Source organism: Cervus canadensis, chromosome 18 (genome assembly GCF_019320065.1).
Source record: "Cervus canadensis isolate Bull #8, Minnesota chromosome 18, ASM1932006v1, whole genome shotgun sequence".
NCBI classification, from domain to species: Eukaryota; Metazoa; Chordata; class Mammalia; order Artiodactyla; family Cervidae; genus Cervus; species Cervus canadensis.
In genome coordinates, this window is record NC_057403.1 from 32,592,428 (window position 1) to 32,612,220 (window position 19,793).

Genomic DNA, 19,793 nt, shown 5'->3' on the forward strand with positions numbered 1-19,793 from the left:
AGATGAAGACACAGGTATAGAATTGTCTATGTATGTATGTATCTATCTATCACACTAGAAATGATCCTATGTTAAGCCATAAAATACAGATTAGATTGTCTTACTTCCTTGTTACCTGGTTAAAAAAAAAACCCTATATAAGCCATGCCTCTGAATAGAACTACTACTACTGAAGTTTCCACAGCATCACAAAACAAAAGTTTAAAAAGTTAGTAGTATCTTATAGAAGAATCCATGCATCATTATAATGAATAAAACATTTTTTCCTTACACAATATTTTTTTCATGCTTAAAACACCCAATTTGCAAATATACTCACCTTGCTATATCAGAAATGCTCATAACTGTTTTCTATAAATTTTCCTGATAACAATGGAAGAGGTGATTTAGAAGCACCTTTCACTCTGTTAGATCAAATTTCATTTTCAACTGGAGAAAGCATCAGAAATGGATCTTGAACTGGAAGTTTCTGTTCAGACTGAAGTTTTCTCCTTCTGACTCTGGGATCCACATTATTCCTTGTGTATCTTGGAAAGGGAGTCCTTTAATATCAGTAGGAGGGGACCGGAAACCTTAGTCTCTGGCCTCCAACAAGCTCCCTCTCATTCCCTGTCTCCTCCAACAACTCTAGCTTATTTTTCCCAGGCCTCTTTGTTTTGATTTACTTTTTCTCCTTGTTCGAATTTAAGGTAAATCCCCCTGATTCCAGGTTTTCCTCTGTTCCTGATCCTTTGCCCAGCATAGTCTGAGGGAGCTAGGGTGACCAGTGTCCATGATGTCTTGGTTAGCTCAGGCTGCTGTAATGAATATCACAGACTGGGTGGTTTAAATCGGCAGCCATTGATGTCTAAAAGTTCTGGAGGCTAGCCAGGCCAAGATCAAGGTGCCAGCACATCCAGTGTCTGGAGTGAGCCTATTTCTCGGTTTGTAGATGGCTGTCTTCTCACTGTGTCCTCACATGGCTGAGAGAGAGATCATCTCCCTTATCTCTTCTTATAAGGGCACTAATTCCACTCATGAGGGCTCCACCTCCATGATCTTATACTCTCAAAGCCCACTTACAACACTATATAAAGAATTAGGGTGTCAACATATGAATTTGGGGGGGACACAATGTTCAGCCCATAAAGTTGGCTTGAGCCTTCTGCCTCAATTGCACCCCATTAGTCCTTTGTGGATGCCTGAAGTTCCTTCAGTGTTCAAACCTCCCAAGAGAAGCTGCCACTATTTCTCTCCCTCTAACATGGTGACATAGGTCCTGGGTTCACTGTGCACTCGCAGACTGCATATTACAAGTTGGGGCAGGATGGAGCAGCACCTTTGACCTTCCCCCCGGCCTGCTGTGTCACTGCAGGTAGCTTTGAAGAGAAAAAGCCACACTCGGTTGTTTTGGCAAGAGGCCATTTAGAGGACAGTGATGGGAGAGTCGATGCATGGAGAACCTGTTCTATTTTAAAACGACCCCTTCTGGCTTGTTTGTCTCGCCAAATATCAGCAGACAGGATTTGCTGCTGGACTTCATGAAGCAAACTGACTGCTAGTTTCAACTGACCTTTTCAATTCCACAGAGATGTGGTTTCATCTCTGGGGCTTATGAATGGTACAACAGTTACACAGTAGATCAAAACTGAGGAAACAGTTATAGAAAAATTCTTCTCATAGGCAGGCTTGGTATCATTATAGTCTAATGTGCTAAATCAGATACACTGCCTTGAGCCGAAAACAAGGAGACAAGAATGGATAACTGGATATTATGCAATTAAACCTGAACACCAAGACCTAACAGGTCTCCTGCACATCCTAGGTAATGAAGTAACATTTCTTCATTGCCCCTGATATGGATTCAATGTGAGCAGGAAATGAACGATGAAAAATACCGTAGTAGGGCAGATTGCAAACTTGTGACATTTGGGAGGAAGTAGAGAAAGGCAAAAACAAACGGGGCCTTATGACTCAATTCATTTCTTAGTTCAACAAGTTACTGTCATATTCAAAACATTTGCTGTTTTATTCCAGTGATAAATCCAAGCAAAAGACATTTAGACAAGAATATGCATTAACTAAAAACAAGGCTTAAGAAAATAAAGAAAAGAAAAGGAACATTATCCACACATGTTTATGAGCTTTGGAAAAAATAATCTAATAAGAAACTAAGCTGCATACGCTGCAATGTCTTGCACAGAATAACTATTCAATAAATCTTCACTGAATTTTCTCTGAATGGCTACATTTAGAGAAAATACGATGCCACCAAATTTGGCACAGCTATCACCAATAAACATCCTTCCTGATTACTTAAAAAAAGGAAGAATTCAAAACAGCGATGAAAACTTGATAGCTACAGCAGGAATTCTTGTAGTATTTTCTTTGTGTCTCAGGGAGACTGTCAAGTCAGTTTTAGTTCAGCTCAGTTGCTCAGTCGTGTCCAACTCTTTGAGACCCCCTGGACCGACTCTTTGCAACCCCATGGACCCGCTCTTTGAGACCCCATGGACTATAGCATGCCAGGCTTTCCTGTCCATCACCATCTCCTGTTGCTTGCCCAAACCCAAGTCCATCGAGTCCGTGATGTATTCAAACCATCTCATCCTCTGTTATCAACCTCTCTTCCTGCCTTCAATCTTTCCCAGCATCAGGGTCTTTTCCAATGAGTCAGTTCTTCACATCAGGTGGTCAAAGTATTAAAACTTCAGCATCAGTCCTTCCAGTGAATATTCAGGACTGATTTCCTTTAGGATGGACTGGTTTGACCACCCTTTAGTCCAAGGGACTCTCAAGAGTCTTCTCCAACACCACAGTTCAAAAGCATCAATTCTTCATCACTCAGCTTTCTTTATGGTCCAACTCTAACATCCATACATGACTACTGGAAAAACCATAGCTTTGACTAGACAGACCTTTGTCAGCAAAGTAATGTCCCTGTTTCTTAATACACTGTCTATGTTGGTCACAGCTTTCCTACCAAGGAGCAAGCGTCTTTTAATTTCATGGCTGCAGTCACCATCTGCAGTGATTCTGGAGCCCAAGAAAATAAAGTCGCTCACTGTTTCCATTGCTTCCCCATCTATTTGCCAAGAAGTGATGGGACTGGATGCCATGATCTTAGTTTTCTGAATGTTGAGCTTTAAGCCAGCTTTTTCACTCTCCTCTTTCACTTTCAACAAGAGGCTCTTTAGTTCTTCTTCACTTTCTGTCACAAGGGTGGTGTCATCTGCATATCTGAGGTTATTGATATTTTTTCAGGCAATCTTGATTCCAGCTTGTGCTTCATCCAGCCTGGCATTACACATGATGTACTCTGCATATAAGTTAAATAAGCAGGGTGACAATACATAGCCTTGATGTACTCCTTTCCCGATTTGGAACCAGTCTGTTGTTTCATATCAAGTTCTAACTGTTGCTTCTTGACCTGCATCAGATTTCTCAGGAGGCAGATAAAGTGGTCTGGTATTCCCATCTTTTTCAGAATTTTCCACAATTTGTTGTGATCCACACAGTCAAAGGCTTTGGTGTAGTTAATAAAGCAGAAGCAGACATTTTTCTGGAACTCTCTTACTTTTTCTATGATCCAACAGATGTTGGCAGTTTGATCCCTGGTTCCTCTGCCTTTTCTAAATCCAGTTTGAACATCTGACAGTTCACGGTTCATGTATTGCTGAAGCCTGGCTTAGAGAATTTTGAGCATTACTTTGCTAGTGTGTGAGATGAGTGCAATTGTGTGGTAGTTTGAACATTCCTTGGCATTGCCTTTCTTTGGGATTGGAATGAAAACTGACCTTTTCCAGTCCTGTGGCCACTGCTGAGTTTTCCAAATTTGCTGGCATATTGAGTGCAGCACTTTCACAGCATCATCTTTTAGAATTTGAAATAGCTCAGCTGGAATTCTACCGCCTCCACTAGCTTTGTTCGTAGTGATGCTTCCTAAGGCCCACTTGACTTTGCACTCTAGGATGTCTAGCTCTAGGTGAGTGATCACACCATTGTGGTTATCTGGGTCGTAAAGATCATTTTTGTATAGTTCTTCTGTGTATTCTTGCCACCTCTTCTTAATATCTTCTGCTTCTGTTAGGTCCAATTCCATTTCTGTCCTTTATTGTGCCCATCTTTGCATGAAGTGTTCCCTTGCTTGGTATCTCTAATTTTCTTGAAGAGATCTGTAGTCTTTCTAATCTTTCGTTTTCCTCTATTTCTTTGCATTGATCACTTAGGGAGGTATTCTTATCTCACTGCTATTCTTCGGAACTTTGCATTCAAATGGGTGTATGTTTCCTTTTCGCCTTTGCCTTTCACTTCTTTTCTCAGCTATCTGTAAGGCCTCCTCAGACACCATTTTGCCTTTTTGCATTTCTTTTTCTTGGGGATGGTTTTAATCACAGCCTCCTGTACAATGTCATGAACCTCCGCCCACAGTTCTTCAGGCACTCTGTCTGTCAGACCTAATCCCTTGACTCTATTTGTTACTTTCACCATATAATCATTAGGGGTTTGATTTAGGTCATACCTGAATGGTCTAGTAGTTTTCCCTACTTTCTTCAATTTAAGTCTGAATTTGGCAATAAGGAGTTCATGATCTGAGCCACAGTCAGCTACCAGTTTTGTTTTTGCTGACTGTATAGAGCTTTTCCATCTCCGGCTGCAAAGAATATAATCAATCTGATTTCAGTATTGACCATCTGGTGATGTCCACATGTAGAATCGTCTCTTGTGTTGTTGGAAGAGGGTGTTTGCTATGAACACTGCATTCTCTTGGCAAAACTCTGTTAGCCTTTTCCCTGCTTCATTTTGTACTCCAAGGCCAAACCTGTCTGTTACTTCAGGTATCTCTTGATACCAAGTCAGTTTAGCATCCTGTAACTGAAAACACAATCCTACTTCTTCATTCTCCACCAGTCTGTGAAATGTTAGAGTTTTTGCTTGTCTCTACTGACTAAAAACACAGTAAGTGCTGAAACATTATTTGTTGACTTGAATTGAATTGTGTTAATACATCTCATCACTTATACTAGCCAATAAGCTCTCTTATTCATCTCCTGGCAGAGCGCCTTATGCATGGTGGGTGTTCAACAGGTATTTATTTAATATGAACAATCTTACAGAACACGTTACCAGAACAAATGTTTCTGAACACTCTCCTTCAAGCCTCTGTTAGTAAAAGGAATCCCAGTTGGTTCCCTCATGACCTGGGTAGGGACTGCCACACCCAGACCTTCTGTATGACAGCACAGAACACACCTATGGGATCTTCCTTAAGGCTTGGTCGTCCCTGCTGACTGTGAGGTTCATCAGGGAGGGACTACTCACTGCTGTATCTCTATGACCCAACACAGGGCCTGGCACACAGTAGGTCTGGATACATATTCCACTCAGCAACCTGCTTCAGTGAATACATCTGACCATGTCACTCCCTTCCCCAAAGCCCTCCAATGGGCACCCGGAGCAAGACCCAAAGTTCACAACACATGTCCCAGTCACGCCGCACACATCTGGCCCCTCCCCACTTCTCCAGATGGACTTCATTGTCATTCTTGGCATAATCTCTAAGGTGGACTTCCAGCTTTTTTATGTTGACCAAGCTCTTTCCTGACTCAGGCCCTTTGCATGTGCTGTTCCTTACAATTCTCTCCCCCTCTCTCATCACCAGACTGCTGTTCTTCAAGTCCCAACCTGAGGTGTTTGCTCAAGGAAGTCATCTATGACCTCATGCACAAATAAGGTCATGTCTCCTGACACATGCTCTCACTGCATCTTGTATCTTTTCTTCATAGTACTGTTTAGGACTGCCATTTAAACAATTAAAGTTTCATAGTTTGTTTACAGTCTGTAACCTCAACCAGTGTCTCAGCTTTGACTATGTCAGATTTTCAGCACCAACACAGCCCTCAACTCAGAGATGTTCCACACATACCTGTTTTGAATAATAAATAATTTTCTGCTGGAAACCTGCCTAGGAGTAAGCTGAGTCCTGCTGTGATATCTCCCTCTCCTCGCAACCATGCCTGCCCCCTGCCCTGAGCAGCAATCATACCATCTCTTCCTTGTCCTGGGCCTCCCCCACTTACTGCTCACCCTTAAAGGCACATAAGGTCACATACAGGTATAAGCACATGAATTAAAGAATGTGAATCAAATAGTTTAAGCCAATGATTTTCAAGCAGTATTAGGTGATCTACAAAATAGCTTAACTTATCTCTCAGTTTCCTCCTGCATATCACAGGAAAGATATCAGACCTTCCCACATAGACTGTCATGAGGGAAACTGGGCAATGCGTGTAATGAACGTGGCTCAATGCCCAGTACATACCAATCAGTAATGGGTAGCTATTCTAACTGGTTACTATAATTATCAAAGATTCTTATCCAACCATTTCTGTACTATGATGTCAATTTTAGCTATGTAGAGTAAATGATGGACTGAAATGCATTTTCAGTGCACGGAATAGCCCTTCATTTTGGTCTTATACATCAGAAATGATGGAAATAGAATTTCCGTGGCAATTCACCTTTCAAAGGAATGTAGGCTTAGATTAGGAATTTTTAGTTGAATGTGTACTGGCCTCTGAAGTTGAAAAAACATTGGTGGGGTGTGGGTCTAACAGGATTCCCATTGATTTAGCTTCCTAAATGAAAGTGTGAACATGTGGACCCCTGGCAGGAGAGTGCCCGGCCCTCCGCTGCACAGCCTCACTGACCTTCTCCAGTCGGTAAACGAGCTGCTTGGTGGAGAGCTGGATGAATGGCGCCACAAACTCACAGATGATGTTCACAGTCATCACCAGGCTCTTCCCCTTTTGCGACCCAATGATGGTGTGGCACACCAGCTTTTCCTTGACTACCTGAGGACAAGATATACCAGCATTTGTGGACCCTCCATAGTTCAGAAAACTTAATTCTCAACCAACAGCAAACATTCTCAACTACTTGCCTGGGGACACCAGGGAAGAGCACAGTTTTCTGAGCAGTGCATGTCAGGGAGGGGATTGGTTAGATATGGCCAGGGTGGATCCTGTATCTACTTCTGACTGTCCCTGGGGGCACAATCAATTTACATCCAGTTTATCCAGTATGTTTATGGAAGATCTATTATGCACTGGGGCTGTTAGGGACTGGATACACAAAAGAGTGATGGACGAGGCAGATAAAAATCCTTCACAGGCTATCACTGTGCTGGACACCTGAGGCTGACACAACATTGTAAACCAACTACACTTCAGTTTAAAAAAAACCTTCACAGGCTTAGAGCTCAACGGTAGTTACATGATTTCTTACCAAGCTAGCTGGAAACTGACTGGAACAATTTTACCTTTCACATTTGAATATTTAAAAATCATATACGGTAACAGATACTTCTTTGGACCCAATAAGCCTAGATTTTTATAAAGTAGAAAGGACCCAAAGTGAATTTATATCATGAATAGCCTTTATTGAAGACTGGCTAAGGTTTCAGATGTTAATGAATTCAAGACGCATCTCACTTATGTAGCAGAACTTGGAAGAACATTCAGCGAAGCTTTTAGTAAGGCTACAACTGAATTTAGAACCCCAGCAGCTCAGATTTAATGGCTTTAAAAATAGCCAACTCCTGATAATGACATTGTAAACATGTTCCTGCAATGGACCATCAGTATTGGGCTGAGGGGCTGCATTCTATTCATCTTTGCATCCTCAGTGCCTACTCTGGTGTTTGTCGTGTGTACATACTCAGTGAAAGTTGGCTAAACCCCTCAGTAAGAGAGAGAAAGAACACATTATACACTCCACCACGGGAAATAACTGTCTTTTTTAAGTTGAGGATGTGTTTTACCTGAAAATATTCTGTGAAGAAACAATTTAAGTGAAACAAAGTGACCCTGTGACCCCAGAGGAGCTAAGCAATGGACCAGATTTCCCAACTCATCTGCTAGGAGACAACTTATTACTGTTTCCTTTTTCATGAGGAGAAAGTTCAGCATCACATCCCAATTTGGTAACATGAGCAGAAGCTCAGGTAACCACCGTTTCTCATTCATAAAGTCTGTCTTTGTGAAGAGGCTTATAAATGATTTCAGATTTTTATGTTTTTGATGGTTTCTAACCTCCATGAGGTGATAAGAATAAACAGACACATGGTTGGATCTGCCTAAGTGTCTTTAGCAGAATGGTGATAATGTGAATAACAGCAGAACATCAGAGTTGAAGATAAATGCAGCTCTTTTATCCATACATAAAAAGGTAATGATTATAAATGTGAATCTTTCAACTCAGGCTGAGAGGAAAGGAAGTGAAGACGTTCCAATACCTAGATAGGAGAGGCAGCCAAGATGGACTATAAAAACATTTTAAAAAACAAATATTAAGTGAATACTGCAAAGTGTTAATAAGGGGCCTAGCTTTGCCTGAACGTTGGTTGTCCCTCCACCAGAGACCTACTGGCTTTATTAACTCTGGGGATGAGAATCTGCTTTAAATGGTATTTTAAGATTGGATTCACGGCAGCTATAGAAACAAACAGAAAACTCCACAGTGCTGAATCTTGAATGGAATGGGTGCTGCCATGGTAACACAGTGCTGTATGCAATCCTTGAGAAACCATAGCCTTCCTTCAGATAAATGTCAAGAGACTCACCTAAGAAACAGAGCAAAGATTTATTTAGGAGAATAACAGCTTCTAAACATGGCGTCCTCTTACCCTGGGAGTGGTAGAATAGCCTTCGAGTATCACATCGATCGTCTGGCCTGGGGACAGCTCCATCCTGACGGGGTGGAGCTGAAATACGGGGCCGTGAGGCTCCCTGGGTGCCTGGCAGCACTGGACCTGGGGCTGGCTCTTCACACGATCCTTCTTGGTCAGTTTCTTCTTGCTCAACTTTTCTTGGGGACAGAAATCTTCATTCATCCAGAATAACTGTTGGGCCCGACGTCCCTTGTTGGTCAACTTGAAGTGGTAGTAATAGGTGTCCAGGCTGGAAAAGAGGAGGGAGGGATTCATAGGACTTCCCTGGGGGTTGTTCTGTTCAGCTCTACACCCTTGGGATTTATCCCTCTGGAAATACTTAAAAAGTGAGCAAAAAAATAGACATCAGTATTTTTTTTTTTTTTTTTGTAATGTAGAAAGGCTAAACAGTGATGCTTTAGGAGCTGCTACAGTAATAGGACAATGTAGCATCTCCTCATAGGGTCATCTACTCATAGGGTCCCTGAGTTACCATCACCAGGGAAGGGGTTGTGGGGAAGTGGCTCCTGTGTCCTCAGTGTTTCTCATGAGGAGAAGCCACCACAGAACACAAAGATACAGATCATGTGAAAACCACTTTCATTTGCGAGAAATGGTTCTGAGGAGTGAAAATAAAATACCTCCTGGAGGAGAAGCTTATTTCAAATTGTATTGAGTAAACTTCTAGTGACCAGTAAAATGCCTTGTGATGGACTCAATTTGAAGGGAACTTCAAAGAGAAACAAAACATCCTCTAAGCCTTACAGTCAAGGAGATTGTAATAGATTAGAACACCAGCCAGACTGGTCATTTGTCTTAGACTCATGTGCTTTAAAGATGCTACTATTTCATTCACTTATTCATTCATCTGCTCCACAAATAAAGTACCTCTTTATTGTCTGGTTCTTTGCAAGCTACAGTGATTTATAAGATCTTGGAGGTGGTTTATATGTGTTTTTTGTGTTTTTTTTTTTTTAAACTGATTATAAGCTTACTTTAAAATATTCTTTTCAGGGAAAAACTCATCTCAGGACTTTTTAAATTTATTTTTAATTTTGAGGGACTTTGAGTTTTCACCTCATCTGTCCCTTCTTTGGAAAGATGTCATATCTAATAATAAGCCTTAATAAAAAATGAGTGCCAGTTGTCAGGTACAACCACTTTTATCTAAATATATGTCCAACAGGGCTTCCTCATTGGAGTCTTTACTTTGTAGTTAGACTTCATGGCTAAAAGTACACTTTTGGGGGAAATAACAAGTAATAAATACTATAAACTAGGTAGGGTCTCTGTCACTTATTCACAGTATATCTTTTAACCATCACAGCAACCCAGTAATAATAAGTATATTTACTCCCATTTTATTGACGAAGAAACAGAAGCTCTGAAAACTCAAAGTTGTTGTTCAAAAATATGCCATCAGAAAAGCTGGCATCTGAGTATTTCTTTAGATCTTATGTCCCCAAAGTTGGCAAATGTTTCCGGTAAGGGGCTGAATAATAAATATTTTAGAGCTTCCCTGGTGGCTCAGATGGTAAAGCATCTGCCTGCAATGCGGGAGACCCGGGTTCAATCCCTGGGTTGGGAAGATCCCCTGGAGAAGGAAATGGCAACCCACTCCAGTATGCTTGCTTGCCTGGAGAATCCCATGGACGGAGGAGCCTGGTAGGCTACAGTCCATGGGGTCGCAAAGAGTCGGACACGACTGAGTGACTTCACTTTCACTTTCCTTTGGGCCTTGTGGTCCATTACAACTACTCTACTCTCCACTGCAGTGTCAAAGAAGCCATAGAAGATACATGTATATGAATAGCCATGGCTGTGTTCCAATAACACTATTTTTTTTTAATTTATTTTTAATTTGAGGATAATTGCTTCACAATGTTATGTTGGTTTCTGCTATATAACAACACGCACCAGCCATAGTATACATATGTCCCCTCCCTCCTGAGCCTCCCTCTCACCCCCTACCCCTTCCCCTCCTACTAGGTGGTCACAGAGCACTGGGGTGAGCTTCCTGCGTTGTAGAGCATCTTCCCACTAGCTATCTGTTTTACATATTGTATTGTGTATGTTTTAATACTACTCTTTGGATTTGTCCCACCCTATCCTTCTCCCACTATGTCCACGAGTCTGTTCTCTATATCTCCTTCTCTATTTCCTGCCCTGAAAATATGTCCAATGACATTTTATTTATAGAAACAGGAAATGGGCTGTAGTTTTCCCACCTTTGCTTTTGATGACTCTTCTGCAGATTGCTGGCATCAAGATTTTATGTCAAAAAGAAGGACAGTAGAGTTTAGGCAGAGCAGAAATTGGCAGTTAAAAGTTACATATTGCTTCTGTTTTCATAGAAAACTATCAGCTAACCCTCTAATTATAGGCAAGTGTCAGAATATCTTTTGCGGTTCAGTTCATTTCAGTCACTCAGTCATGTCCAACTCTTTGCGACCCCATGGACTGCAGCATGCCAGGCTTCCCTGTCCTTCACCAACTCCCAGAGCTTGCACAAATTCATGTCCATCAAGTTGGTGACACCATTCAACCATTTCATACTCTGTCATCCCCTTCTCCCACCTTCAATCTTTCCCAGCATTAGGGTCTTTTCCAATGAGTCAGTTCTTTGCATCAGGTGGCCAAAGTACTGGGTTTCAGCTTTAGCATCAGTCCTTCCAATGAATATTCAGGACTGATTTCCTTTAGGATGGACTGGGGTTGGATCTCCTTGCAGTCCAAGGGGCTCTCAAGAGTCTTCTCCAACACCATGGTTCAAAAGCATCAATTCTTCAGTGCTCAGCTTTCTTTAACAGTCCAAATCTCACATCTATACATAACTACTGGAAAAACCATAGCTTTGACTAGACAGACCTTTGTCAGCAAAGTAATGTCTCTGCTTTTTAACATGCTATCTAGGTTGGTCATAGTTTATCTTCCAAGGAGCAAGCGTCTTTTAACTTCATGGCTGCAGTCACCATCTGCAGTGATTTTGGAGCCCAAGAAAATAAAGTCTGTCATGATTTCCATTGTTTCCCCATCTATTTGCCATGAAGTGATGGGACTGGATGCCATGATCTTAGTCTTTTGAATGTTGAGTTTTAAGCCAGCTTTTTCACTCTCCTCTTTCACTTTCATTAAGAGGCTCTTTATTTCCTCTTTGTTTTCTGCCATAAGGGTGGTGTCATCTGTGTATCTGAGGTTATTGATATTTCTCGCAGTAATACTGATTCCAGCTTGTGCTTCATCCAGTCTGGCATTTCTCATGATGTACTCTGCATATAAGTTAAATAAGTAGGGTGACAATATACAGCCTTGATGTACTCCTTTCCCAATTTGGATCCAGTCTGTTGTTCCGTGTCTGGTTCTAACTGTTGCTTCTTGACCTGCATACAGATTTCTCAGGTATTTGACACTATTTGTAAATTAAGAAGAACATGTAATTAAGTCTGATTTGCAGTATATTGTTTTCTATAATTATATCTGAATGCACTTAACAAAGAAATCTGGAAACAAAGGCATGGTACGCAATGACAAAATGCCCTGGCTTATAGTTAATGGACAGGAGGAGACGGCTCTTAAGATTATTTTGTCAGGTACACCTTCTCTTAACAATGTGTCCATCTTGGTTTCAGGGCATCAGATCAGAAGGCAGGAGCATCCCTTTGAGATCTGTTCACAGTATTGAAACAAACAGGTACCAATTCAGCTGGCTCATGAGAGTCAACTAGTGACAACGTGTGACTCTTATGAGGAAGCATGAACCAAATTCCATGGTTAGTATTCAAACCCCACACATTTTAAGAGTTACATTTACATCATTCTGCTCAGAGTGTCTATACTGTACCACCTGTTATTTAAATATCTAGGCTCTCTAGCGTTTCCTGAGTGATCAGGTGAAGCCAACCACAATCATTTCAATTGTTGGCTCTATGGTAAGGAGGCAAGCAGAGGACATGATACAGGAAAAAGTCACTGGCTTTGCAATACCTGAAAAGGTACATTTGCAGTATATTTTTACTTTCCTAGTTATATTCTATGTATGTTATCACTAAGTTGCATCTTTATTTTCTACATTCATGGAAAGAAGTTAGCAATGTATTGAAATCAAAGAAGAGAAATCATGGCTGAGATTCTAAATCTGTCACAGAGAATCCACTCTAAGTTTTAGAGAATAACACCCTTCCTATGAACCAACTCTTCTCTAGTGCAGAGGGATACAGCTTGCAGTATGTAACCAAACTAAGACTAGAAAATGTCTCCTTGTGGCTGATGAACCACCTGGAGGAGGGAAAGTGAAGATGAGGAGGTTAGTTCTATTTACTTAAAAATAATTTTTCGAAGTAGAAGTGGTGCTCAGTTTATGCAATATATATGATATATATAAAAATTGGTCCATGATATTTCTTTACCTAAAGTGTGCTCCCAAATTGAGTTCTGGTGCAAAGGGCTTATCTGAAACAATGGTGGAGCCAACTCCTGAAGCCTGGACAGGAATTCGGTAGGTGTTGCTATTTTCAATGTCCAAAACGACTGTGTCTTTGAATGTCAGTATGTCGTTCAGGTTGGCGGTCAGTGTCAGTTCGACATCACTTTCTGGGGGAACAATGCCTTCACTGGGCTCAATGGTCCAAAGGGACTTTTTGTGTGCCTGTAAAACAAGACTACAAGTTAACTGTGAAGATATTCTTGGCTTTTCATTCTGCACATGTCAAAGCCCTCTATACTTCAGATGCCTGGCACTGCAGAATTCAACATCAGAGACAAACATTATTTTTTTGAATCAAAGCAGCTGGGTGTTTGTTGGCTTTTCTTTTTTTCAAAAAGCAAATATGATTCTGAAGAGCAAACCTACAATTCTACTTCTGAATGCTCTGTGAAGATTCCTTACATCTTTTTCATAATGTGACAGCCCAGCTCTCTAACAAACTTATACTAATTATCTGCTCTAATCTCCAAATTCTGAGACACCAACAGAAGGTACAAAATCCTTCCTGAAATTTGAAATTTTTAAAAGAAATGTTTTTCAAGTGCAAAGTTTCTGTGATGTCATAGTAGGGGTGAACAGCTTTCATTAATAAAAACAATGTAAAATCATCTTGGTTTCTACTATTTCATAATAATCAAGAGAATTTCATTTGCTAAAATTCCAAACTTATTTTAAAACATGTTACAGGACTAAATAATAGAGTTGGGAGTGACTCCCACCAATGTATTCCCTTTAACTGCTTAGATCCTCATAGCTCAGTCTCTTTCCTCCCCAAGGTCTTTGACTGAACAACACTTGGCAATGAAGCTTACACTTACCACCACATTTCAAGTTGAAAACCTTCCCCCTCCAGTACTCCTTATACTTTTACCCTGCTCCATTTTTTACCATCTTCTAACATAGTACATGATTGACTTATCATTATCCTGCTCTCCCTGCACTACAATATACACTCTCTATAGAAGGGATTTTTGTCTCTTTAGTTATAGTCATTCTTGTATTTATAATTATGCCTGGTACATAGTAGATGCTTAATAAATACTTGTTAGATGAACTTATATATCTGCCTTTTAATCAAATCCTGTGATGTCAGAGAACTCATTTATCAACTAAGGTAACATATCCCTGGTTTTTAACAATCCATAATATCTGGTATGTCTTCCTTACATTAAGCAGAGATCTGTTTGTTTTTGACCTTCCATATACTGGTATTTGGTCAACTCCGTTGGAGCTAAATAGAACAAATTGAATCTCCCTCTCTTGTTTAACAACCCTTCAAATTACACCTCCAACTTGGGAAGAAAACCTCTTATGGCTCCAAAGTAAGTTGAAAATTTGGCTAACATGTCAAATAATAATAACTAAAAAAAATTACTCAAGCTATAAGCATCTTATTTAAAAATATAAACTCTGGGTCTTTAGTGTTAATCTACTTTCCGTGGCTTTTAAGACTTTTCTCCTTGTATTTGATTAATTATAGTGCAGTTTCACTACAATGTGTCCAGTTACGAGTTTATTTGTATATCCTGCTTGGAATTTGCTACCCTTCCAGAATCTGTGGTTTGGTATCTTTATTTCTGAAAAACTCTCAGCAATTATGTGTTTAAATACTGTTTCTGACTCATTCTTTTTTCTTTCTTTATATTACTCCATAATAAGTGGGTATGACTTTCCTAGTGTGTCCTCACACGCTTCATCTGCATTTTCCATCCTTTCTTTCCCTGCTCTTCATTTTGGATGATTTCCTCTGAGCTGTCTTCCAGTTCAATAATTCTTTCTCCAACTGTATATAATTCACTGTTAAATACATCTAGCATATTATTAATTGCAGTGTTTTTTGAATTCAGTTTTATTATTTACTTTTCTTTTTATACATTTTTCAGCCTTTTGAGATCTTTTAAAATTCTGATTATGACATTCAACTTATTAGCTACTTTTCCTCATCCTTCCCAGTCATCTGCAAATTTGATAAGCATATTGTTTTATATGTAGTTAAAAGCAAATACTTTTAAGTGCATATAGCAAATACACGCTCAGTGGTTCTGAGGTCAAGATATTGCGGGAGACACAAAAATGTCCAAAGCACAGTTTCTGCCCCCAAGAAGTTTATAATAATGACATTCAGAGAGACAACCATGCAAAACAAAAATGCAAGTCAGAAGGAGGCTATGGTGAAAGTGTCTCAGGGAAATATAAAGAACAAGCTGCATTTTTGGAGCAGAAGACGTTGAAATTCTTTGTATGATAAATCTCCAGACACATTTTCTTTTCTGTCTAAATATGAAATTGAGCTTAATTATCAGAGAGTGTGATCCTTAACTATCTTATGCCATTGCTTAATAAAATTCAATTTGTTCCACTCTCATTTTACATGTAAACAGTATCTCAAAATTAACACAAAGCACCATATCCCTATTTTGATTGTTCTATTATTTATATTAATTCTAACAGTACTGTTTTGTTTTGAGAAAAAAATTACTCAGAAATATTTATATGCATAAATATTCATAGAAAATATTTAATGATGACTAACAATGTATTGGGAAAAGGCTGAAAACAGAAAAGACGTAGAGATCATTTCAAAACTTCCAGGATAATAATGGGGTGGCAAAATCAAGCTTTTCACTTCATTGAAGAAGAGTCTGATTATCCCCTCATGAATCTTCCTTGGCTCCCTGTACTCTTCTGAGTAAGGAAGCTCAGAATAAGCTCTCTTTAAAAAAAGCAGAGAGAAGAAAACAACAATTTGAAAACAAATGTAAAATATACTTTATCGGCTGGATTTGAGAGAGCATTCCAGTCCAAAGTTATCCTTCCTCTATTTAATTTCTATGGTGTATTTCTCTTAGCAAAAGAAAAAAGAGAAATGTGAAAACACATGTAGCTCCATGAGGACTGAGGTTCAATGTAAAGTTACAGATCAGAAATCTCCTGGGTTTGGAATAGAGTTGTACTGTTCGATGTTCATTGTAAATAAGAAGAATGTATTTTGCAATTTGCAGGCAAGAGTTAGAAATGTCAGTAGGCAGAATCTTGTAGGATGACAGTGCCTGGGAATGTCACCAAAACCCAGGTCTAGCCCCAGTGTAAGCTCAGAGACTGGATTTGGTGAGTGGGCCCTGAATGGTCACCCTCTTGGGAACAGGGTCACAGGTACTTAAATAAAGAGAATCTAATATTTAAACCCAAATGCCAATTTCCCAATTAACAACTGAGGAAAATCCTATTTCACCAGATCAGAATGCTAATTACATTTTGTCTTGGCTTGAAAGTGCATGGGAACTAATAAATTGCATTTTAAAATTCAAATAAATGAAGCAAAGAAGAACAGTTCTCAAGATTATAAATTGTTTATAAAGAGGATGTAGATGAATGATGAGAAAATTTTAATTTTGGTATTAATGGAAATTATAGATTTAACTCTAAGTCACGAGTCCTATTATTATTCATAACCTTTTAATATGGGACATCTCTAGAGACATAGATAGAAAAGAAAACAAACATGAAATACCACACTAGATAAACTAGGGTTGAGATAAGATATTTGTATGCTAATTGTCTCTATTCAGAACACTTGCCAAAAGAAATGTTGATGTTTGTATGACAAACTGTTTTTCCAAAATTTTTAAACTTTTCTCCTCATACTAAATTAGCCCCAGTGAAATACTTTTAATATTAAGAAAACAGTAAACAAAGTCTGTCTTTCCATAAAATTGACTTGTATTTGTGCATAATTTTATCCTAAAATATTAGTAACAAAAAATAATAATTCTCATAAATTTAATTTTGGGGATTATAGATCAACTATTACTGCAAGATAAACTACATGATTGAATATCATATATTTTGCTCATGTTTAGGCTCAAAGAAATAACTTCTTTGCATCTTCTTAATTTATCCATTTTTTAAAAAATAGTGTTTGATAGCCCAGTCACAGCTATGTAGGCTTATTCTAGCATGAACTTCAAAACTCTTACATGTATAATTGATTCACTATGCTGTACTGCAGAAGCTACACAAGACTGTAAATCAATTATACTCCAATAAATTTTTTTTTTAAAAATAGATAACCAACAAGGACCTACTGCATAGAACAGGAAACTATACTCAATGCTATGCAATAACCTATAAAGGAAAAGAATCTAAAACAGAATACACATACACAAACATACACATTTCAATAAAAAATTAAAAAAAAAAAAAACAACTCACAGCTTCAACCCATTTCCCAGTTCCAAAACCACAGTCACATTTGTAGGTATTTGTTACAGCAGTACTCCATTCTCAGCATCAGTATCTGTCTTCGTCAGCTGGGGCTGCTATAACAAAGTACCATAGACTGGCTGGGTGGCTTATAAACTACAGAAATTTATGTCTCACAATCCCACAGACTGTAAATCCAAGATCAGGGTGCCAGCATGGTTGAGTTCTCCTGAGAGCCCTCTTCCAGACTGAAGACTGTGGGCTTTTCCTTGTGTCCTCACACAGTGGAGAGAGAGCAAAGAAGTAGCTCTCTTTTGACCCTTATTAGGGAATTAATCCCGTCTTTATGACCTCATCTAATCCTAATTACCTCCCAAAGGCCTAACCTCCTAACACCATCACATCAGAGGAGAAAGTTTCAAATATGAACTTTGGAGGTATACGAACATCCAGTCTCTGACATTCTGCCCCAAAGCCCCCAAATCCACGCCGTTCTCATATGCACAATATATCCATTTCATCTAAATAGCCCCCAAAGCACTTGCTTGGTTAACTTTTTTGGTCTCACAGGTTCACAGCTAGAGAGGAATTTTACCTTAGGATGAATGTACCTGAGTCTTATTCATACCTGATTTAGTTGATAGTTAGATGAGACTCAGGACCTTAGAGGTGATACTGGGACAAGTTAAGGCTGTTGGGATGGAATGAACTTATTTTCATGTGAGAAGGACATCAGTTTGGAGGAGCCAAGATGGAATGTTATGAACTGAATGTTTTGTGTTTCCCCCTAAATTAATGTTGAGACCCTCTCCTCAGTATGATGGTATCAGGAGGTGGGGCTCATGAACCAGATTAGTGTCGTCTTTAGAGTCACGAACCCTGGAGGAGGGCATGGCAATCCATTCCAGTATTCTTGCCTGGAGAATCCCCATGGACAGAGGAGCCTAGTGGGCTATAGTGTATAGGGTTGCAGAGTCAGACATAACTGAGTAATTAAGCACAGCACAGCACAAGAGTCACCAAAGATTCACCTTGTCTACTTCACTGAGGATACAGTGAAAAGTTATGAGCCCCTGGGGTGGAAGAGGGCCCTTGGCAGAACTCAACCACACTGGCCTCCTGATGTCAGACTTACAGCCTCTAGAATTGTGAGAAATAAATTTCGGTAGTTGATAAGCCATCCAGCCTACTGCTACTTCGTTATAGTAGCCTGAACTAAGACACGGTCCCAAAGTACAAATACTAATACCTTCTAATATATTGGGCTTCCCTGGTGGCTCAGATGGTAAAGAATCTGCCTACAATGCGGGAGACCTGGGTTCAATCCCTGGGTTGGGAAGCTCCCGTGGAGAAGGGAACGCTACCCACTCCAGTATTCTGACCAGGAGAATTCCATGGACTGTATAGTCCATGGGGTTGCAAAGAGTTGGACATGACTGAGCGACTTTCACTTCTAACATATTAACCATAGGAAATAACACAAAAGTGAGTTCTAAAGAGCTATAAATGCAGATAGATGCTTTTAAATGAGTCATTATAGCTTCATTTCATTGGAGTTTTTATTATTGTACATAGGAGTCTTTGACATATCATTTGTGTGTGTGTGTGTGTGTGTGTGTTTGAATGAAATTGTTTTATTTAAATCATGCTTTCTGATCCTTGAGTTTCAACCATCACTGGGAAGACATATCATTTTCAGTCTGATCTACACAATCAAAGTAATATATGGAAATAGATATTCCATGCTTGAGCAACCAGCCCTTCTCCTTACTTAGAACTACTTGTTTTACTTTCAGTCTTTTGATTCTAGGCTTTTATTTTATTTTGTCAAAGCTTTCTTTATCTCTTTAATGAGAAAGTTACTAAAATAATACAGCTGGTTCCAAGGAGAACACAGGGACTGGTTTATACAGCCAGTGAAAGGAAAAATTGCTGAAATACAATTGCTAATAAGTTAGATATTTAATTGCTTGATCTCCTATAGAACAATAAAAAGACAACATTTGATGTAATCTTTCACATTTCTACAGGTCTTTTAGAATTTTAATGTCCAGATTGACTTGAAAGACACATAGTAATCTGTTTAGGTGATTATTTTAGATAAAGTAGTGTCAACTGCTATAAGGGAAAGACCCCTGACACTCAATGGTTTAAAAAAAAAAAGCCATTTATTTTATTATTATTCCTGTTCACACACATTCCAGTTGCTGGCAGGAGTGAGGATGGGTTTCTGTTCCATTCAGGCATTCAAGGGCCCCAGCTAAATAGAGAACGTCATGTTTAATTCATGGCTTCTTTGGCAGTCTGGACACTGACTGACATCTGCCCAACCAATAAGAAAATACAGAGAATGGAGGGTCGTAGGCCAAGATTTTATGCACCAAGCCTGGAAGCGGCACAGATCCCTTTGCTCATTTC

At 39.4% G+C, this 19,793-nt stretch overlaps 1 protein-coding gene across 1 annotated transcript in view; it reads right to left on the minus strand.

The window, feature by feature from the left end:
• HYDIN (HYDIN axonemal central pair apparatus protein) overlaps positions 1–19,793 on the minus strand; it is a 356,564-nt gene that overhangs the window by 147,950 nt on the left and 188,821 nt on the right. The window contains 3 exon segments of the mRNA XM_043435789.1: positions 6,690–6,833; positions 8,666–8,939; positions 13,096–13,334. Of these exon segments, the coding sequence (XP_043291724.1) occupies positions 6,690–6,833; positions 8,666–8,939; positions 13,096–13,334 (657 nt within the window).